Here is a 22967-nt window from a genome sequence, read left to right on the forward strand (position 1 = left end):
AGGGAGGAGCATGCGCAGTTTCTGGCAGACGCGGAAGCGGCTGTGGAGGGGAAGGTGGCGGTTCCCCCTGAGGAGGTGTTTGTGCTTTAAAGCTGCTGCTCTCCGTCCTCCTCCCAGCAGGGAAGGCTGAGGGGCGCTGCAGGCGCTGAAGTCCTTGTTGAGGTCCCCGCCCCGGAGCCCCTCACGGCGGTGAGTCCGCGTCCCGGGAGGCTGCGCAGTGGAGGCGCCGCGTTCCTTCGGGAGGAAACTGAGGCCCCGGCCCGCGGTCTGTCCGCCTTTGGCTGTGGGCCACCGCCTGCCGCGGGGTTTTCCTGCTGAAAACCATTCCCGGGGCCGCCGGTCCTCCCCGCGGGGCTGAGAGTCTGGGTCAGGGGGTTCCCGTCCTTTGGGCCCCTCCCCCCTCCCGGAGCTTTCCGCCCAAAGAGCCCGGATGGCTCCCGGCCTGGGGGTCTGCACCCCGCCTTCCTAGGCCCACCCCCATTAATAAGGGGTCTGAATGCCAGGGGAGCACAGTTCCCATGGGGTGGGGCTCAGGGGGAAGAACGCGGTGCCCCCAGAAGAGGTGACCTGCCCGCAGGGGGGGGGCTTTGTGGGAGCGGTGACTGCGGGGGGCGGGGAACCGGGCTGGGGGGTCAGGAGAGGGAGTGAGAGAGACAGACACGTGGGAGGGAAAAAGGGCAGTGAGGGGCCCACAGAGAGGGGCCCATCGGGGGTGTGGGAGGGACTGGACGGTGATGGTAGGAGTGAGGGGGTAACTCGGGAAAGGAGCCTGAGGAGGAAGGAAGTGGGGAAATAGGGAGGAGGGGGAGCCCAGAGAGAGGAAGGGGAGCTGAGAGGGAGAGGGTCCTGGTGAGCAGAAGTGGGGGCCACACAGGAGGAGGCAGGTCAGACAGACACTGGTTCAGAGGAGAAGAGTTGGGGGAGCGAGTGCAGGGACAGAAAGGGGGGCTCAGGGATGAGGGGGCAGAGGGGGGAGCAGCACGGAGTCAGCCAGCTGTGGGGAGCAGGACAGACTGTAACAGGCAGCAGCGGGGCCACGGGCGTGGGGAGGGAAAGACGCAGACGTGTGTGGAGATGGGAGCAATCAGAGACCAGGAGAAAGAGCACCTGAAGGGAAATGGGTTTCAGGAGGTTCATGGTCCAGGTGTAGGGACAGACAGAGAGAAAAGGGGGGAAAGAGCAGGGAGGGAAGAGGGGGACACAGGAAAGGACCGCAGTGGAGAGAAAGGGAACAGGGAGACAGAGACAGATCCATAGACAGAAATACACAGCAGTGGGAGGAGGGGAACCCTGGTCTGGGTGAGAGGTGAGCTGATGGGATGTGGGTGGTTAAGTTTGATATATTCGCTTGTGGCTCTATATGTTTAATTTAACAACGGAATTGTTTAAACAGATTTGAATGAGAATTACAAATCTCCAGTTCATAAGGCTTGCAAATTGTATAATTATTTGCTTCCATTTGCAACCTTTATTCTCACAGAGGGAGGAACTGGTATGTTCCTGATGGGTCCCTTGTCATTTCATGGGATGGCAAGAAGGAGGTGACCTGGGGCAAGAAATGACTGAGTCAGGCCCCATATGGTGCTTTATCAAGGAATATTAGAAGCATCAATCTTTTTTTCTGACCCTTGGATTTGCTTTTTCTATTTCTGATATTTAATTCATGTAAATGGTCGTTAATTTCTGAAATCAGCATTGGTGACATCTCACACTCACCTCTTATAATTCTTTTCTTAGTATAATGTGGTCTCCACCTCTTTAAAGCTTTAAACCTGGAAATAATTACATTAAAAAGAAACAACCCTAATTGTTTTTGGTTTTAAATATATTGTGTGTAGTTCAGATTCTGAGCTCGCATCCTTCCTACTGTCTGTCATACCTGGGGACAGCCATTGGCACTATGAGGGGATCTCAGTGTGCACTTGGTAAGGATGTCAGTGATTTTTTTTTTAATATAGATTTTTATAGATTTTGGAGAGGGGAAGAGAGAGGGAGATAGAGATTGAAACCTTAATGATGAGAGAGAATCACTGATTACATGCCTCCTGCACGCCCCCTACTGGGGATCGAGCCTGAAACCCTTGCATGTGCCCTTGACCGTAATTGAACCAGAGACCCTTCACTCTGCAGGTGGACACTCTCTCCATTGAGTGAAATGAGATAGGGCAGGATGCCCATGATCTTAACAGAGTTGGCCTCAAGTTCAGCACCTCTTTCCTTCCCTTTATGTGATTTGTTTATTTAGTGTCTGTGAGCCATAAAGGAGCTGTTCCCCTAAGTCCTGCTTGACCATTCTCTCAAAATATAGAAAGATGGATTGGGTTGAACTGGAACGGGGTTCCCACAGAGCCCCTCTATTCATGGTGAAATCATTTGATGAGCATATTTCAGTAGCTAACTTTCCCCAAAGGCTTTACCATGAAGATCTATTCTCCGTAATTTCCTGGGACAAGAGGAAGGAAATCCACCTAGGAAACCTGCAGGTGTACAACTTCCTGCTTTACCCCCCGCCACTACCCACAGGTCTCAGGTGTGCTGGGTGTGATGTCTGGTACACAGCTGCTACTGAAACAGCTCTGGGGAGTCTCGCAGGCCCCAGGAGGGAACTAGTTGAAGATGCTATGTCACAAGACCCAGTGCAGGCTTTTTCAGGGGAGGTAAGGGGTGTTTGTTGAGTTTGGGCGTGGAGCCAAGCAGTACATGCACTCATTGCTGTAGGAGTTTGTGGAAGCCTTTGGAAGGAGAGACAGGTGAAGACAGACACTAGCCGGGCGGTTCTCAACCTGTGGGTTGCGACCCCTTTGGGGGTCGAATGACCCTTTCACAGGGGTCACCTAAGACGATCAGAAAACACAGATATTTACATTACGATTCATGAACGGTAGCAAAATTACAGTTATGATGTAGCAACGAAAATAATTTTATGGTTGGGGGTCACCACAACATGAGGAACTGTATTGAAGGGTCGCGGCATTAGGAAGGTTGAGAACCACTGCCCTAGACAATTCCCAGTGTGGTCTCCATGTAGGAGCTCATTGTTCCTGAGTCTCTCCTGTGACCCAGGACAAGAGGGGTGGCCTTTTCTTCATTTCCAGGTCCTTCTGACTGTGAGTGTGAGGGGAGCTGATTAACAGGCTGTGCTGACGTCTTTGAAGGCACATTCTGTGACTCCTCAACATACTGTCACCTGAGGAAACAACCCAGACCCCATCAGGACCAGGACCACATGGCTGCTCCTCAGGTAAAAGATGTGTCCTGGGTCAGAGGCTGTTAGCTTTTCCTTGAATATCTGTTGATATATTTCTCATTTTCTTCCCAAGCCTGTGTCCCCTCTGCTGCTCCTGTTACAGTCTGTCCTGCTCCCCACAGCTGTCTCAGTGCTGCTTCTCCCTCTGCTCCATCATCCCTAAACCCCCCTTTCTGTGCCTGCACTCGCTTCCCCCAATTCTTCTCCTCTGAATCAGTCTCTCTATCTGAAATACCTCCCCCTTTGTTGGCCCACTTCTGTTCACCAGAACTCCTCTTCCTCTCAGCTCCCCTTCATCTCTCTGGGGCTCCTTCCTCTCCTCCATATTTCTCTACTTCTGCTGTTCTTGCCTTTCTAGGTTTTTTTCCTTGTTTCTTATGATAGTCAGTGTCAGCAGTTTCTAAATTTCCCTTTCTCTTTTTAAAAATATGTTTTAGCTGAAACCGGTTTGGCTCAGTGGATAGAGCGTCAGCCTGTGGACTGAAGGGTCCCAAGTTCCATTCTGGTCAAGGGCACGTACCTTAGTTGCGGGCACATCCCCAGTAGGGGGTGTGCAGGAGGCGGCTGATCGATGTTTCTCTCTCATCGATGTTTCTAACTCTCTATCCTTCTCTCCCTTCCTCTCTGTAAAAAATCAATAAAACATATTTTTTTTAAAATATGTTTTATTGATTTCAGAATGGAAAGGAGAGGGAGAGAGAGATATAGAAACATCAGTGAGCAGAGACAATCATTGTTGATCAGTTGCCTCCTGCACACCCCCCTCTGGGCATGGAGTCTGAAACCTGGTGTGTGCCCTGACCAGGAATGGAAACCTGCCCTCCTGGTTCTTAGGTCAGCGCTCTACCTCTGAGCCACTCTGGCCGGAATATACTTCTCTCCTTTTTCCCAGAGCCTTCTCTGCCTTCATTTTATGCAGGTTCCACAGGTCAGGAAGCATTCCCACCTTTAATTAATGACTTGCAACTCCTCAGAACATTCCTTTTGTGACAGATCCACCTGGGAAGGCAGCCATGTCTAACATTCCTATTGGGATGGGGTCAGGGGCTCTTGTGCCTTGAAGAAGGGAAATGTAAGTTTTAGGTTCAAGTGGCTGCAGCAGAAGCTCTTGAACAGGGGTGAGAAAATGCACATTTGACTGCTCGGAATAGCTCAAATTTCTGAAAGAAGAGAAAATAAGACTTGCTCACTAGATTAGTATGAAAGAATTGCTAGGTAAATATTCTGTTAGCTTACAGAACATGAGAGAGACACGTGGATTGACACTTGCAAAGTTAATGTTTATTTGTGAGCATTTTCACATAATTCTTTATTTATTGAGGTATTTTTGCCAAGAATGTCACAGCAGTGGTGACCTGACCTTCCGTGTGCCTCAGTCAGGTGATACCCATTGTTCAGTCCACCTGATGTTCACGTGGCAGAGGTGCTCCCCTCACTGTAGAGTTCATAGTCTCCATTTCTTAGTAACAAGGGTGTAGTAGGGATTTAATGAAAGTTGTGCAAAGACCATCCCTTCACTTCTGGAAATGTCCTTCTTGTTAGTTTGTGTTTGCTTTGGAAAATGAAGGACTTTTATTTCCTACAGATCATTGGTTTTTTTCATGGGACTTTAAACAATCAGGCCTTGATTCTTTCAATTTTCATTATATTCTGTACTCATATCATGGATATACCCTTCCTACATGATCACTTTTTGTGTTTTCTAGAATGTTTCCAAGACTGAAGTTATTAATGTATGTTCAAATTCATTAAATTTCTACGACATAGCTCCCCACTAATGATACATAAAAACTTTGAAAGAAATAATCTAGTTAAGAAAAATTAGTTCCCCCAGGCTGGAGTGGATCAGTGGTGGAGGGTTTGATTCCTGGTCCAGGGCAAGTAGATCCTAGGTACCTGAGGTAGGCAGCCAATCCATGTGTCTCTATGTCTCATTCATGTTGATCTCTCTCTCTCTCTTCCTTTCCCCCCCCCCCCCCCACTTTGTGCCTCTACCTCCCTGCCTTCCACTCTTGAAAAGTCTATGGAAAAAATCTTCCCAGGTGAGGATTTACAACCACACAAAGGAAACAATAGGTCTACCTTGTTTTCTATCCTTATTTTGCTTATAAAACACTAGGGGATCATACACAAATAGATTCATGAGATTTATGGAATCACTAAACCAACTTGATTTCATAGTAAAATATGTGTCCCTGCTTAAACTGTTAACATTTTAGCTATTTTTTCCCCAAGTATATTTTTATGGATTTCAGAGAGGAAGGGAGAGGTAGAGAGAAACGTCAGTGATGAGAGAGAATTATTGATTGTCTGCCTCCTGCACACCCCACCCTGGGGATTGAACCCACAATCTGTTCGTGTGCCTGGACCAGGAATTGAATCAGTGACCACTTGGTGCATGGGTCAGTGCTCAACCACTGAGCCACACCAGCTGGACCAGACAGAATCTTGTTCTACGATTGCTCATAGTAAAGTTCCAACTAGAATTGTGGTTCCTATGTGTCCTATTCCATGAGAACTCTATTCCATTAGCAAACCCTTTTAGTTCAAAGTTCTGTATGAATTTTCCCTTGTGTTTCCTTTTTCTGTGTGTTCAGAAGTGTGGCGCAAGATGCGGAAACATTGGCATCACAAGTAAGAAGTGAGCTTGTTACACATGTGGAAACAGGGCCCATCTCAGAACCTGAATCAGAATCTGTGTCTTTACAGAAGTTTTTTTTGTTGTAGTCTGGTTTACACGTGAGACTAAGTCCATATACTTCCAACGCAGCATGATATTGCCAGCTGAGAAATATATACCACTGACTCTGAACAAGGCAAATGCAGTACTCAGAAATCCATATGCCTCTTTCCATGCCTTAATTTTATTTATTGTTTGAAATATATATTTATTGATTTCAGAGAGGAAGGGGGGGAGAGAGAGAGAGAGAGAGAGAGAAACATCAATGATGAGAGAGCATCATTGATTGGCTGCCTCCTGCACTCCCCCTACTGAGGATCCAGCCTGCAACCCAGACATGTGCCCTTGACCGGAATCAAAGCCTCTACTCTTCAGTCTACAGGCTGACATGCTATCCACTGAGCCAGACCAGCTAGGGCCATGCCTTAATCTTAAAATTTATTTTCTTTTATTTATTTTTTTGAAATATATTTTATTGATTTTTCACAGAGAGGAAGGGAGAAGGACAAAAAGTTAGATACATCGATGAGAGAGAAACATCGATCAGCTGCCCCCTGCACACGCTCCACTGGGGATGTGCCCACAACCAAGGTACATGCCCTTGACTGGTATCAAACCTGGGACCCCTCAGTCTGCAGGCTGACGCTCTATCCACTGAGCCAAACCAGTCAGCAAAATTTATTTTCTTTTAAAGTAAAATCTCTACTCTGGATTTGTGAGCATGTGTCAGTGTCAGAAAACACATCAGAGAATGTTACTGGGGCAAAGTGATCTTATTGGGTGATTCAGGATACTCCCCTAAGTCCAAACGTCTTCTCCTGACACTGTTTTCATGTTGGGTGACATTGTGAACTCCTCTGGTGACCTCTTGGTTACTGTCTTATCTTTCAGGGACTGTTGACCTTCAGGGATGTGGCCATAGATTTCTCTCAGGAGGAGTGGGAGTGCCTGGACCCAACTCAGCGGAAATTGTACCTGGATGTGATGGTGGAGAACTACAGCAACCTGGCCTCCCTGGGTGAGGTTGACTTCCTTCCTGAGTTCCTACTCCATCCTCAGTGTTTCGTTTCCTTTATTATTTTAACATCTTGGAGGGGCTTCTGCTTCCTGTGGTAGATTCTTACTCTCCAGGGACAAATTGGGCACGAGTTGGTTTGGCTCATTGGATAGATCACTTGCTTGCAGACTGAAAGGTCCCTGTTCAATTCTGGTCAAGGCCAATTCCCGGAGTTGTTGGCTCACTTCCCAGTAGGGGGCGTGCAGGAGACATCCTATCAATGATTCTCTCATTATTTGATTTTTTTATCTCTTCCTCTCCCTTCCCCTCTGAATGCAATAAAAAAGTATATATTTTTAAAAAGGAACAAATTCGGGGTCCTTGTGTGTAGAAAACTTTGTGATGTATATGAATTAGGAACTCAGTGTTTGCACACTTTACATATTGTCTATACTAATTAAGTACTATCAGGAAATAATATTTTGGAAAATAATTTTGTAGAATATTCTAACATTCTACCATGTCTTCTGGCCAGAGGACAAACTGGATTGGATATGGGAAAGCCTCTCTCAAAATTAACACTCTATTTTCTTTTATTTTTTTATTTTTTAAGATTTAGTTGATTTCAGGGAGGAAGGGAGTGTGAGAGAGACATACAAACTTCAAATGGGCATTAATTGATTATTTTGTATGTCCCCTGACCATATGGGTGGGTATAACTTTTTGAATTCGTGTTCTCTGTATAAATCGCCGGATATGGAATCATTGTGTTATCTGGTACTTGTTTGTAAATATTGGAAAACCCTCCATTGTGTTTTGTTAGTGGCTGCACCAGTGTATTTATAATCATGCTGACAGTGTATGAATGTTCTCTTTTCTCCACTTCATTGGTAATACATATCGTTTTTTGATTTACTGATGATTGGCATCCTGTTAGGTGTTTGGTGGTATTTCATGGTGGTGTCCATTTGCATTTCTCTGATGATGAATGAGTTGAACATCATTTAATATGTCTATTGCGCATCTTTTTGTCTTGTTTGGAAAATGTATATTGAGGTCCCCTGCCCATTTTTCAATTATACTGTCTATTTCCTGTAAAGTTGTGCGAGTTCCTTATATATTTTGGATATTTAGTTTTTGAGGATGTAACATTGCTGGGCTTTTGTTGTTGTTATTACTTGGTGGTTTATTTGGTATGCCAAACTTACTCTTCTGTAGTCTCATTTCTTTATTTTTTGGCTTCTTTATTAGGCCTAGGGAGATACATCCAAACCAGCATTTTTAAGAGTGATGGCAGGCAAGGTCCATTGGCTATGCTTTCCTCCTGTGTTTTCATGGTATCAGATCTTCTGTTTTAGTTGTTAATCCATGCTGAGTTCATTTTGGTTCATGGTCTATAAACAGGTTCTAGTTTTATTATTTTTGTATGGTATCTGCTCTGTTTTTCTCACAAGTAGATTCTTCTACTTGGTGAAGAATCTCTGTTTACCTATTGTGTATTTTTGCCTTCTATCTTATAGATTAGCTACCCATATAGCTTTGGACATTTTAAAAATTCTGTTACTTCTTTTTTCATGTTTTGACTTGTAGAAGTTCTGTATATATTATAGATATTAAGGACTTATCAGATAATATGCTTTGCAGACATTTTTTCCCATTTCACACCTTGTATTTTGAATACACTGACAATTTGCTTTGATGTGAAGTTATTTATATATGGGGTGTAATGCCTTTTGACTATTTTGTTTTGTTTGCCTTTCCATTTAGTGCTATAATAAAAAAATGAAATATTATAAAAACTTTTCTATATAACCTAGCCGGATTGGCTCAGTCGATAGAGTGTCAACCTGTGGACTGAAGAGTCCTGGGTTTGATTCTGATAAAGCTTGCATGAGCAGGTTTCAGGCTCCATCCCCAGTAGGTGCCATGCAGGAGGCAACCAATCAGTGAATCTCTTAATGTTTCTATCTCTGTCTCCTCCCTTCCTCTCTGAAATCAATAAAAATGTATTTAAAAACAAGAACAAAAACTTTTCTGTACCTCCTCTTTTAATAGATTGAGTTATTATTAGCTGTATGTTTCAATCTTTTATTCATTTTGGTTTAATATTTGTGTATGGTGTTTAATAACAGTCCAACTTCACTGATTCCTTTACACACAGACATCTAAGTATGTCAACACTATTCGCATATGTGAGAATATCCTTTACTTCGTTGGTGGTATTGTCATGTTGTAAATCAGCAAGCTAGACAGAAGATGCCTTAATCAATTAGTGAGCCGAATTTTGGAGCCTTTATTACGCTAGTGGTCTCAGAGGAGTAACCTCCCAAATCTGTGCAAAAACATGGAGGAAGCTTCTCCTTGTTATATCTTTACAGCCCTTTGTCTCCCAAATAAGGGTTTTTCCGGACCTTCTGTAGACTTTACAAAGAGCTCTATGTAAGTTATTTTTGCAGGCAGCTTGTAACCTTGAGCACAGTACATTTCAGATAACTAAGCAACACCTGGAAGAAGTGGCAACAGAGTGACTTGCAAGGTCAGATAGTTGAACTTATTTTCCCGATTAAGTAAGCAAGCGTTTATAGAAGCCAAAATAGCAGGGTTAAAATTTCAAATAGCAGTTTTTACAGAATAGAGATTACAGTAGCAAGATGGAGTGCCTATGTGTCAGTATAGGCACCCTTGTAGAAGATTATTTTACCACATGCATGTAAGTAGACTTTTTATTCTACAGTGCTTCTTTTTTGTACTTGTTAATCCTCACATGAGGACATTTTGTCCATTGCTTTTCAGAGAGAGTGGAAGGGTGGGAGCAGGGACTGGGGACAGAGGGAAACATCTATGTGAGAGAGACATACCAACTGGCCCCCTTCTGCATGTGCCTCAACCCAGGTCGGGTGGGAATTTTCAACCAAGGTATGTGCTCTTTAAGGGAAATTGAACCCGCCACCCTTAAGTGCACAGGATGATGCTCTGACCCTGAGCCACACTGGCCAGGGCCTGCCATGCTCCTTTATTTACCTCTGTCTTAATGTGTAGATGATACTTTTGGGTAACACCAGTTTTGAAATTTTTTTTAAATTAGAAAGCATGATGCCTTTAAGGTTATATTATCTCTCCCATGTTTGTTTTGGTTTCCTGGGTTCCTGTGTCATTTCATATCAATTTTAGGATGAGGTTTGCTAAGTTTGTGAAAAGTGTCATTGGGACGTGGATAATGACTGCTTTGAATGTTTATGTCAACCTTGGGTACCCATGACAGCTTATACTGTTAGCATTCCAGTTTAAGGTCATTGCATGTGTAGTTCATTTATTGTGTTCTTTAATTACTGCCAGCACTACTTTATTTTTATTGATTTTAGAAGAAGAGAGCAATGTGGGGGGAGAGGGGGAGAGACAGAGAGAGAGGGAGAGGTACATTTATTTCCCCACTTAGTTATGCATTCATTGGTTTTTTTAGTGTGCCCTGAGCAAATATCAAAGCTGCAATGTTTTGGTATGAGGACCACACTCTAAACAACTGAGCTACTCGGGCAAGGTGAGAATGTCCTTTTCTTATGTGTGGTGTAGGCACCGTTGTTGAAAATCTTTAGACCCCATCCAGGAGAATTTCTATGTAGGCCTTTTATTCTATATTGCTTCATTATTTCTGGTAATGTCTGTATCACAGGGTTTTTTTTTTTCTTTGTTTATAATTTTTTTTTTATTGATTTCAGAGAGGAAGGGAGAGGGAGAGATTATTAGAAACATTAATGAGGAGAGAGAATCATTGATAAGCTGCCTCTTACATGTCCCCAACTGGGGATCAATTCTGCAACCCAGACATGTGCCCTTAATAGGAATCGAACCTTGGACCTTCTAGTTCACAGTTCGGTGCTCTATCCACTGAGCCAAACCGGCTAGGGCTCTGTTAGTGTTTTGATAACAGTAGTTTTGAATATGTTTTAAAATCAGGAAGCCTGGCCCTAGACAATTTGGCTCAGTGGATAGAGCATCAGCCTGTGGACTAAAGGGTCCCAGGTTCGATTCCGGCCAAAGGCACATGTTTTGTTTGTGGGCTCAGTCCCCAGTGGGAGGCGTGCAGGAGGCAATCGGTGATTCTCTTTCATCATTAATGTTTTTCTCTCTCTTGTTCCCTCTCTCTTTCTTTCTGAAATGAATAAAGAAACATTTAAAAAAATAATAAAATAAAATTAGGAAGCCTGAAGCCTTTAATTTCATACATTGTTTTTACGATTGACTTGGTTACATGGAGTCCTGTGACTTTCACATTAATTTTAGAAAGAGTTTTTCTGTTTCCAGCAAAAGTGTCACTGGGACTTTGATAGGGATTGCTTTGACTGTTTAGGTCACTTTGGGTACTAATGACAGCTGATATTGTTAGCATTGCAAAGTAAGCTCATGGAATGTGTTTTCCAACTTATTGATTTGTTCTTTAATTACAGCCATCAGTGTGTGTGTGTATGTTTTCTTTTGTTAATCCTTACAAAATGGTTTTTTTCCATTGAGTTTTAAGGAGAGTGGTCGGGAGAGAGGTAGAAACAGAGATAGAGAATAAAATATCGATGTGAGAGAGACATATTGTTTGTTTCGCTTCTCACACATCCCAAACAGAATTGAAATCGAACCTACAACCATTTGGTGAAGGGCCCCATGCTTAACCACTGAGACACACTGCAGAGGGTAGCCAGTAGTATTTTATACTTTATAGCATACAAGTCATGCACCTTAGGAAGTAAACTGTTAATATTTTATTTTCCATTATGCTGGTAATCATATTAACACATATTTAATTTGTTATTCTGTATTGATTTTTGTTCCTGTACAGGGACACAGCTAACTAACTTCATTGGTTGGTTTTATATACCATATTTTGAGAAATGAATTATATATATTTATATATCTCTATATACGTATGTATATATTTTTTAAGAAATATGGAGCCGAAACCGGTTTGGCTCAGTGGATAGAGCGTCGGCCTGCGGACTGAGAGGTCCCAGGTTCGATTCCGGTCAAGGGCATGTACCTTGGTTGCGGGCACATCCCCAGTAGGAGGTGTGCAGGAGGCAGCTGATCGATGTTTCTCTCTCATCGATGTTTCTAGCTCTCTATCCCTCTCCCTTCCTCTCTGTAAAATATCAATAAAATATATTTAAAAAAAAAAAAAAAGAAATATGGAGTCTGCGATTTCCAATACAGAATTCTGTCACCTCTTAGCAGACATTGTTTTATTTATTTTTTATTTTTTGTTGTCACTATGGGAACTACTCAAAATATCTTAAGGTTATAACTGTGTATGTTAAACTCATAGTGTCAGTTTCATACAAAATCTCTGCTGATTGCCATTTCTACCCATGTGTCCACATAAGTTGATACCACGTTATCTTTAATGTTGTTTGTCTTATAGAAGAGATTTAAGATTTTATTCTTTTTATTTATTAATACATTTTTTATGTTATTTTAGAGAAGATGGAGTTGGGGAGAGAGATAGAAACATCCATGATGAGAGAGAATCATTGATTGACCACCTCCTGCACACCCCATCTGGCGCAGGAGCCCACAATACAGACATGTGCCCTGACCAGGAATCAACCTGTGACCTCCTGGTTCATAGATAGACGCTTAACTACTGAGCCACTCAGGTGGGATGATTCCTTTTATTTTCTAAAGTTCCACAAGAGAAATCAAAGTGATATGTGTTTCTTTAATAGAACACTACAAATTTTTATATTTCTGTATATTTTTCCACATACAAGGCATTTTTATATGTTCATATGTTAGCATTGTGTAGAATTTTTAAGTTATCTCCAGAAGTATATTTCTTAAAGATTTTTTTATAGGGCAGGTCTACTAATGAGATGGTCTAATGAGAAAGTTTTGGAGCTGGAAAAGTTTTTTCCTCTCCATTGTTTATCATCTGTTCTGTCAATATTCTTGTTGGATACTTTTTGTTCACTTATCAGTTCCAAGTTTTATTTCATGCCCTTTTTACCCACAATATTTTCCGGCTTAGAAACCCCCTAATGATCTTAGAGGAGCTGTCTTTTTCATGAGGAATTATTTTTTATATGTTTTTAGATAGTATTCTGGGACTTGTGATATTTTCATTGTTTTTTATCTGTTCTCATGTTTATATTCATTCCACTTAGAATTCAGTGAGCTGCTTGCATTTGTATGTCACTTTCTCTAATTGTAAGGATCTTAAACAATTAATTTTTTATATAAGCTACCTTCTCCTTTTCACTATTCTGTCTCTATGGGGTCCCCTTGGTGGTCTATTTGTTAGTATCTTAGGCGTTCCTTAAATTCTCTTCACATTTCCACATGTTTGTTGGCTTCTCTGAATCAAAATGTTAGTGAATTAAAATTTTAATGATTTATGTACAAATTCTTTGATTATTTAGTTACTATTTTTTAAATGTATCTTTATTGATTTCAGAGAGGAAAGGAGAGGGAGGGGGAGAGATAGAAACATCAGTGAAGAGAGAGAATCATCGATCGGCTGCTTCCTGTATGATCGGGGATCAAGCCTTCAACCCAGGCCTGTGCCCTGATGTGGATCCATACTGTGACCTCCTAGTTCATAGGTTGAAGTTCAACCACTGAGCCACCACTGCCAGGAAAATTCTTTGATAGTTTGAGTTGATTATGTCTTTCATTCATGATTCTATATTTTTTAATTCAGGTATTATGTATTTCAATTTCCCCTTTCGGTGTGGTATTTATAAAGTACTTTCTCATTGTATTTTTATTTTGGTTACATAATATTTTGTGATTTTGTATAGTTTTCTTTTTATTTTCTCCTTTTCGGCTTTAAGATTTTCCATTCGTTTTTGAGTTAATTAATGTAGTTCCATTAATGTAGTGCCAGTTTGATTACATTTATTTTGTTTTCCTGATGGTACACTTTTCCTGTGTTTTTTTTTTTTTCATGACATGATATCTTTTGTTGAGATTCCTGAATTGTAAAGTAGCAGGCTTTTGAACATGCTTTCTGTAGGAGGAAACTAATACCCATCTGTGGAACAAATTCTTCTTTCAGTCAACACTGTTTTCAGGATCTGTTTTCTTGGCTTGGTTGTCTTTTTAATTTCCCAGTTGGAAATGTCTTTCTTTCTCAGGCACACGGCATCTTTCAGGCTTGATAGACATCTTCAGTACCACAGCCTTCGTGGTACTCGAACAATTTCTCATTATTTCTTTGTAGCAGCCACTATAGGGCACTCACCGTGTACTCTGTGTCATGCACAACAGACACTTGTTATTCAAGATGCTTCTAAACAGGGAGATTATTGAACATGCACTTCACTCATCTCTCTCCAGTGAAGAAACTGGGAATTGGTACTGTTTTTATAATATTGCCATTGTATGCCAGGGGAATTGAGCAGATATGATCTGCAAATATAAGCAACTCTTTGTCCCTCTTTGATGTGAGTTTTGCTCATTGTACCTATCTTGAGCTTTCCTTGAATCCTTCACTGGGTCTTGGAGTACTCAAAAATGTCATTTGGGAGCAACAGCGACGCAAGATGGCAGCCACCACGGGCTTGGGCGTAAAAGTCGCTTGCAATTTTCGACTGTTGGAAGAACTCGAAGAAGGCCAGAAAGCAGTAGGAGATGGCACAGTTAGCTGGGGTCTAGAAGATGAAGACCTGACACTTACAAGATGGGCAGGGATGATAATTGGGCCTCCAAGAACAATTTATGAAAACCAAATATACAGCCTTAAAATAGAATGTGGACCTAAATACCCAGAAGCACCCCCCTTTGTAAGATTTGTAACACAAATTAATATGAATGGAGTTAATAGTTCTAATGGAGTGATGGCCCCAAGAGCCATATCTGCTAGTGAAATGGCAGAATTCATATAGTATCAAAGTTGTCTGCAGGAGCTTTGGCGCCTAATGTTGTCTAAAGGAAATATGAAACTCCCTCAGCCACCTGAAGGACAGTGTTACAGCAACTAATTAAAAAGAAAAGCATAGGCCCACCCCTCCCCCATTCGATTTAAGCAGTCTTCATCTTCCACAGTAGTAAATTTTCTAGACACGTCTTGTAGACCTCAAAGTACTAGAAAGGAAGCTCCCGTTCAAAGGCAGTTTATTATCTTAAGGATACTGTAAATGATACTAATTTTTTGTCCATTTGAAATATATAACTTGTGCTATAACAAATCATCCTGTCAAGTGTAACCACTGTCCACTTAGTTGAACTTCTGGGATCAAGAAAGTATATTTAAATTGATTCCCATCATAACTGGTAGGATACATCTAACTCGACTGAAAATACAGATCACACAATCACCTTGCTGCTGATTACATGACCTGGGGGCTCTGCCTTCTCCCCGCCGCCCCTCCTCCACACAATAGCCCTCCAACTTGGGGTGGCTTGTTAGAGTAGATGTGAAGGTTTCAGGTCACAGCCTGTGGGACTACTGCTGGGTGTGTGTGGGTGCTTCGTTTGCACCCCTGGTTTCTTTTTTTTAAGTCTTAAATGATGCCCCTCCTCCTTCCAAGCCAACATCCTTTCCCCACTCTACTACCACCCTTGGCCAAAGCATAGATTGTAACCCTCTCTGCTCCCCTCCAAAATTGACCTTTGGTGAGGAATTCAGGGCTTTCCCCATAACTTCCCCCACCACCTTTATATCGAGGGATGCTGCTTCCTCCTTCCTCCTCTTCAAGTCCCTTTCTTGCACCATTACCACCCAACACTTTCCATGACACTCCCTTGCTTTGGCCAGAAGCCATCAGGTAAGGTTGGAAAGAGTCTCTGACCTCCCTTGTTTAGTTTTGGAACCACATTCATTTATTCTCCAGCAGCCCAGGAAATGAAAATTGGGTCCACAGCCCTGCCACTCTGCTGTCATCATCAGCTGATATGTTTGTTTTTTAAGCTCAGGAAGGCCACTGAAGACACTTGTAAGCACATATGATCCCTCTGAATGAATTTTGTTGTTGTTGTTCCTATCATTGCTTTTGCTTTTACAAATTGAAGTTTTAAACAGAGCTCTCATTTGGTCATCTTTGCAATCCATTTGCGTCTAGTTTGGAATCTGACAACTGGAACAAAAAGAACCTTGAATTTGGTGCATACTTTGGTTTTGGTGTTACAGCTTCTCATGGTCCTCAGCATGGATTAAGAAAGAACTCGAGCCGAAACCGGTTTGGCTCAGTGGATAGAGCGTCAGCCTGCGGACTGAAGGGTCCCGGGTTCGATTCCGGTCAAGGGCATGTACCTTGGTTGTGGGCACATCCCCAGTGGGAGGTGTGCAGGAGGCAGCTGATGGATGTTTCTCTCTCATCGATGTTTCTAGCTCTCTATCCCTCTCCCTTCCTCTCTGTAAAATATCAATAAAATATATTTTTAAAAAAAGAAAGAAAGAAAGAAAGAACTCGATGTGCATGGCAGAACCCCAAAATTGGCAGGCTTGACTTCCTGGCAAATGGCTGCATTTTTCCACTTTTCTGTTCAGGACCACTAATTGCTGAGATGTGGATGAATACTGAAATAAAAGTGATCCATTGTGTTATAAAGGATTTTTTGTTGTTGTAATTTAGTATTTGTGTAAAAGCACCTTTCGAAGCAGCAACTATCAAGTCTGAAAAGCAATTGATGTTTTCATTAATCTTTTTCTGGGGAAAACCTTAGATGTAAGGATTTAACATTCTGTAAGTAAAGTTTAACATAACAGTATTACATAAGCAGCCTTTTTATTGTCAGACCATTGCCTGATTTTAATATAAATAAAAAAAGTGTGCGTTAATAAAAAAAATGTCATTTGGTCAGTACTTGCAGGTAACTTCAAAGTGCACTCACCTGATTATCAAAACTGAAAATTTGTTTTCTTTCAGCTATGTCATCTGAAGATGACCAGGCCTTTATGCCGAATACTGGAATACAAGATTTATTCTCTGAAATAATACTGGTAAGATATAAAAGGTGTCGCTTTGATTATGTACACTTAATGAAAGTCTTGGTATTTGAGGAAGAGAGTGAGGAGAACAGAGGTTATTAATGTAAATAGAACTAATCTGGAGCAGTTATCATAATAAAATTGTTTTTACCTAAAGAGGTCAAGTGTAGTATGCATTTGGGAAACCTTCCACTTTAAAGTCATTAAAGTCAGTTACATTGGCAGATCAGTGTGTTTCTGCATGTGAAGGCTGAAAACAACTTTTAATGGTATGCATTCTTAGAAAGGAAATCTGGATAAAGTAGGAATTCACAGTCTGTAGTGTAAATAATCATTTGAATTTTATAAAATGTAGGGTGGGATTAATCTTACTTGCAATCATTTCTAAAGTGTAGAGATTTACGATCTATATATATAAAAGCCTAAGCGACTGGCCAACTGGCTGGTAGCTGTGACACGCACTGACCACCAGAGGGCAGACATTCAATGCAGGAATGGAAACCACAGGCATGGAAACATGCAACAGACTGATGAATCTCAGTGGGAAGTGGGGAGAGCGGGAAGAGATTAAACAAAGATCTTATATGCATACTAGAGTCTCGGTGCACGGATTCATGCACCGGTGGGGTCCCTTGGCCTGGCCTGCAGAGATTGGGATGTCGGCTCTGTGACATCCCCCGAGTGGTCCCGGATTGTGAGAGGGCACAGGCCAGGCCGAGGGACTCCACTGGTGCACAAATCTGTGCACTGGGCCTCTCGTATACCTATAAATTTAAATATGCTCAATTGGGCAATCATTGTTATTAACTCTTTTAAATATATTTTTATTCAGAGAGGGAGAGAGATGGAAACATCAGTGATGAGAGAGGATCATTGGATGCCTCCTACATGCACCCCACTGAGGATGGAGACCGCAACCTGAGCATGTGCCCTTCACTGGAATCAAACCCAGGTCCCTTCAGTCTTCTTGCAATAGCTCTATTGACTGAGCCAAACCAGCTAGTGCTTTTATTATTTATTTTGTTCAAAATATATATTTTTTTAATTCAGAGAGGCAGGGAGATGAAGAGAGAGAGGCAAACATCAGTGATGAGAGAGAATCATTGACTGGCTGCCTTCTGCATTCCTCACAATGGAGACTGATTCTGAGGCTGGGGTTTGTGCTCTGATAGGGAATGGAACCGACCTTCTGGTTCAACTCGAGACTCAACCATCAAACCATGTTGACTAGGCAATTTGACAATCTTCTTTTGTAGTTGTTAATATATTTTATTGTTTTTTTACAGAGAGGAAGGGAGATGGATAGAGAGTTAGAAACATTGATGAGAGGGAAATATTGATCAGCTGCCTCCTGCACACTCCCTACTGAGGATGTGCCCACAACCAAGGTACATGCCCTTGACCAGAATGGAACCTGGGACCCTTCAGTCCGCATGCCGACGCTCTATCCACTGAGCCAAACTGGTTACGGCTGGCTATTTTTTATTTTATTTTATTGTTTTAAGTAACAGGTCTTAGTTTTATTGATTTTTCGTATTGTTTTTTAAAAATATATATTTTACTGCTTTTTTAAAGAGTGGAAGGGATAAGGATAGAGAGTTAGAAACATTGATGAGAGAGAAACATCAATCATCTGCCTCCTGCACACCTCCTACTGGGGATATGCCCGCAACCAAGGTACATACCTTTGACCGGAATCGAACCTGGGACCTTTCAGTCTGCATGCCGATGCTCTATCTGTTGAGCCAAACTGGTTAGGGCAGGGCTGGCAATCTTTTAAACACGGATTCATTCTTCTTCCCCTGACTATTATTGGTTTGTATTTAATCTGTCTATAATTTTAATAAATTAGGAGAGCTTTTGTTATACAACCATCTTGGTTTAGTGAGTATCACAAAATGGTTCTTAATGGAACAAGTGTACATGTTTAATGAAATTATAACTGTCAGCCCTACCTTGTTTGGCTGGGTGGGTAGAGCGTCAGCCTGTGGACTGAAGGGTCCCAGGTTCAATTCTGGTCAAATGCACATGCCTGAGTTGCAGGATCAATGCCCAGTGCGGGGGTGTGCAGGAGGCAGCCAATCAATGATTCTCTCTCATCTCTGATGTTTCTATCTTTCCCTCTTCCTTCCCCTCTTAAATCAATAAAAATATATTTAAAAAATAAAATTGCCCTAACCGATTTGGCTCAGTGGATAGAGCGTTGTCCTGCAGACTCAAGGGTCCCAGGTTCGATTCTGGTCAAGGGCATGTACCTTGGTTGCGGGCACATGCCCAGTGGGGAGTGTGCAGGAGGCAGCTGGTCGATGTTTCTCTCATCGATGTTTCTGACTCTCCCTTCCTCTCTGTAAAAAATCAATAAAATATATTTTAAAATTATTAAAAAAAATAAAATTAAAAACAAATTTAAGAAGAAAAAAAGAGAAATTATAACTGTCAGTAAGGCCTTTCTATTTTCCATTACTACCAGAGAACACATATTGGAGACAGAAGTTATCAATGGATTGAACATTGGAAAACCTTTAAGCAAGAGTCATATCTTAATCCTTGGAGAAGCCAACTTGCAGAGGACCATTATGAAAGTGTAAGAGTCTGTGACCCAAGGTCCAATCAGAAAATACGTGAAGTTGTTCCTATTGTGGAGAAGACACACAAAGGAAGTAAATGTGTCCAGTCTCTTCATTGGTCTTCAAATGACACTGAAAAAGAGAATATTCATACAGGGGAGGAAGCTTATAAGTGGAACCATTGTGGTACAATCTCCAGTCAAATAGTCAATACAAATAACGTGAAAAAAATCCATAGTGGACAAAAACCTTATAAATGTCAAGATTCTGGTAAAACATCTAATTGGCCTTCAGGTTGTACGTTAAATGAGAAAGTACATACTGGTTTGAAGCCTTACAAATGTAAAGCATGTGACAAAGCCTTTAAATGTCATTCATCTCTTATTATACATAAGGGAAGAATTCATACTATTGCAGAACTTAACAAACTCAGGGAAAATGGAAAAGGCTTTAGTCAGTCCTCAGGACATACTCAACATCATAGAAATCACATGGGAGAAAAGATTTATAAATGTTCAGAATGTGACAAAGCCTTTAGCTGGCCCTCAACACTTAGTATTCATCAGAGAATTCATTCTTCAGAGAAGCCGTATAAATGTAGAGAATGTGGCAAAGCCTTTAGCAATTCCTCATCCCTTACTAATCATCAGAGAGTTCATACTGAAGAGAAGCCTTACAAATGTAGAGAATGTGGCAAAGCCTTTAGACGTTTCTCACACCTTACTACGCATCAGAGAGTTCATACTGGAGAGAAGCCTTATAATTGTAGAGAATGTGGCAAAGCATTCAGTGCAGCATCATCCCTTAATTATCATCAGAGAGTTCATACTGGAGAGAATCCTTATAAATGTACAGAATGTGGCAAAGCCTTCACTGCATCATCAGCCCTTACTAAGCATCAGAGAGTTCACACAGGAGAGAAGCCTTATAAATGTAGAGAATGTGGCAAAGCCTTTAGCGAGTCTTCATCCCTTACTAATCATCAGAGAGTTCATACTGAAGAGAAGCCTTACAATTGTAGAGAATGTGGCAAAGCCTTTAGACGGTTTTCACACCTTACTATCCATCAGAGAGTTCATACAGGAGAGAAGCCTTATAATTGTAGAGAATGTGGCAGAGCCTTTAGTGATTCCTCCTCTCTTAATAGACATCAGAGAGTTCATACAGGAGAGAAGCCTTATAATTGTAGAGAATGTGGCAAAACCTTTAGCGATTCCTCCTCTCTTAATAGACATCAGAAAGTTCATACAGGAGAGAAGCCTTATAAATGTAGAGAATGTGGCATAGCCTTTAGCGAGTCCTCATCACTTAATCAACATCAGAGAATTCATACTGGAGAGAAGTCTTTCAAATGTAGAGAATGTGGCAAAGAATTCACTTTGGCATTATCTCTCAGTTGTCATCAGAGAATTCATACAGGAGAGAAGCCTTATAAATGTAATGAATGTGGCAAAGTCTTTCCCTATTACTCATCCCTTAATCGTCATCAGCGTATTCATACTGGAGAGAAGCCTTATAAATGTAGAGAATGTGACAAATCCTTTAGACGGTTCTCACACCTTACTACGCATCAGAGAGTACATACTGGAGAGAAGCCTTATAAATGTAGAGAATGTGGCAAAGCCTTCAGTCAGTCCTCATCCCTTAAGCAACATCAGAGAGTTCATACTGGTGAGAAATCTTTCGAATGTACAGAATGTGGTAAAGGATTCCGTTTGGCATTATACCTTAATTATCATCAGAGAATTCATACTGGAGAGAAGCCTTATAAATGTAATGAATGTGGCAAAGACTTTAGGGATATCTCATACTTTGCTAAGCATCAGAGAATTCATACTGGAGAGAAGCCTTATAAATGTAATGAATGTGGCAAAGCCTTTACCCATTACTCATCCCTTAAGCGTCATCAGAGTATTCATATTGGAGAGAAGCCTTACAAATGCAGAGAATGTGACAAATCCTTCAGCACCTCCTCTTCCCTTACTTGTCATGAGAGAGTTCACACTGGAGATAAGCCTTATAAATGTATAGAATGTGGCAAATCCTTTGGCAGCTGCTCAGAACTTACTAAGCATCAGAGAGTTCACACTGGAGAGAAGCCTTATAAATGTAGAGAATGTGGCAAATCCTTTGGCAGCTCCTCAGAACTTACTAAGCATCAGAGAGTTCATACTGGAGAGAAGCCTTATAAATGTAATGAATGTGGCAAAGCCTTTAGCCAGTCCTCATCACTTACTTCTCATCAAAGAGTTCACACTGGAGAGAAGCCTTATAAATGTAGAGAATGTGGAAAATCCTTTGGCTACTCCTCATATCTTATTAACCATCAGAGTGTTCACACTGGGGAGAAGCCATATAAATGTGGAGTATGTGGCAAATCCTTTGGCTGGTCCTCAGACCTTACTAAGCATCAGAGAATACATTCTGGAGACAAGCCTTATAAATGTAGAGAATGTGGCAAAGCCTTTAGCCAGTCCTCATCTGTTACTTTTCATCAGAGAGTTCACCATAGAGAGTAGCCTTATAAATGTAGAGAATGTAACACAGCCTTTCATCAATATTCCTGCCTTACTGTACAGCTGAGTTCATACTTGATAGAAGTCTTACAGATGTGAGGATTGTTTTAAGTACTTCATCAGCTGTGAGAACTTTCTGAATATCACAGAATTGATATTTCCGAGAAGCTTTCTGAATGTGAAAAATGTAGAACAGCTTTAAAAACCATTCATGTCTTATTGTACCTGAGAGACTGACTTCATGCTAAAAAGAGTCCTTACATATGTAGAGAATGGGCTGGAGCCTTAACCCATAGCTCAAAATTTACTGAACATCACATGTTTTATAGTGGAGGAAAGCCTTACACTGTAGAAAATATGAGAAAGCCTTTAACCTCTGATCTAACCTACTCAACTTTTTAGGAATCATTGTAAAGAGAAACAGCAATAATACAAAGTTTTCATCTAAGGATTTAAGCTTCAATTGTTGAAGCTACATTGAGAATGATAAAATAAGGTCTTACAAATTAGCAGGCATATCTCAAAGTGTATATCCTCATTTATATCTCATACAACATGTGATAATTATTACTGGATTGAAGTCCAGCAGTTATAAAGAATGTGACAGCCCTAACCGGTTTGGCTCAGTGGATAGAGCGTCGGCCTGCGGACTGAAGGGTCCCAGGTTCGATTCCAACCAAGGGCATGTGCCTGGGTTGCGGGCACATCCCCAGTGGGGGGCGTGCAGGAGGCGGCTGATCGATGTCTCTCATCGATGTTTCTAGCTCTCTATCCCTCTCTCTTCCTCTCTGTGAAAAATCAATAAAATATATTTAAAAAAAAAAAAAAAGAATGTGACAAAGCTTACCCAGTATGCAAACGTTATCTGACATTAGAATTCATACTGGGGAGAAACAATACAAATGTTTAACATTGTCCTGAAGTCTTTAATCAGCATCTGTAGCTTATTGCTCACATTGGAATTTATTTTAGGGGGAAACCTTAAAAGTGAAGAATGTGGGAAATCATATAGTTGGACCTACAGCCCCAGTCTTATCAGGGAAT

The 22967-nt window shown here is 41.5% G+C and overlaps 1 protein-coding gene and 1 pseudogene across 3 annotated transcripts; both read left to right on the top strand.

The window, feature by feature from the left end:
• The first annotated feature begins 12 nt into the window (after positions 1-12).
• Positions 13-22731, top strand: LOC308235651 (uncharacterized protein). Of its 2 annotated transcripts, XM_080644681.1 has the most exons (6): positions 13-189; positions 3096-3241; positions 6819-6945; positions 10385-10462; positions 16779-16852; positions 19311-22731. In XM_080644681.1, exons 5-6 carry the CDS (start codon positions 16781-16783, stop codon positions 21924-21926), a joined length of 2688 nt encoding a protein of 895 aa, XP_080500807.1. In that variant the 5' UTR covers positions 13-189; positions 3096-3241; positions 6819-6945; positions 10385-10462; positions 16779-16780; the 3' UTR covers positions 21927-22731. The 2 variants fall into 2 exon arrangements, with proteins under 2 accessions (XP_080500807.1, XP_080500806.1); XM_080644680.1 differs by lacking the exon at positions 10385-10462 and having other exon boundaries at positions 27-189.
• LOC308235534 (ubiquitin-conjugating enzyme E2 variant 1-like) lies at positions 14454-14891 on the top strand (annotated as a pseudogene). The gene has a single exon. The product of its transcript is annotated as a ubiquitin-conjugating enzyme E2 variant 1-like (transcript).
• Positions 22732-22967: the final 236 nt, after the last annotated feature.

The sequence above is a fragment of the Plecotus auritus genome (assembly GCF_963455305.1).
Source record: "Plecotus auritus genome assembly, chromosome: 10".
In the NCBI taxonomy this organism is placed as follows: Eukaryota; Metazoa; Chordata; class Mammalia; order Chiroptera; family Vespertilionidae; genus Plecotus; species Plecotus auritus.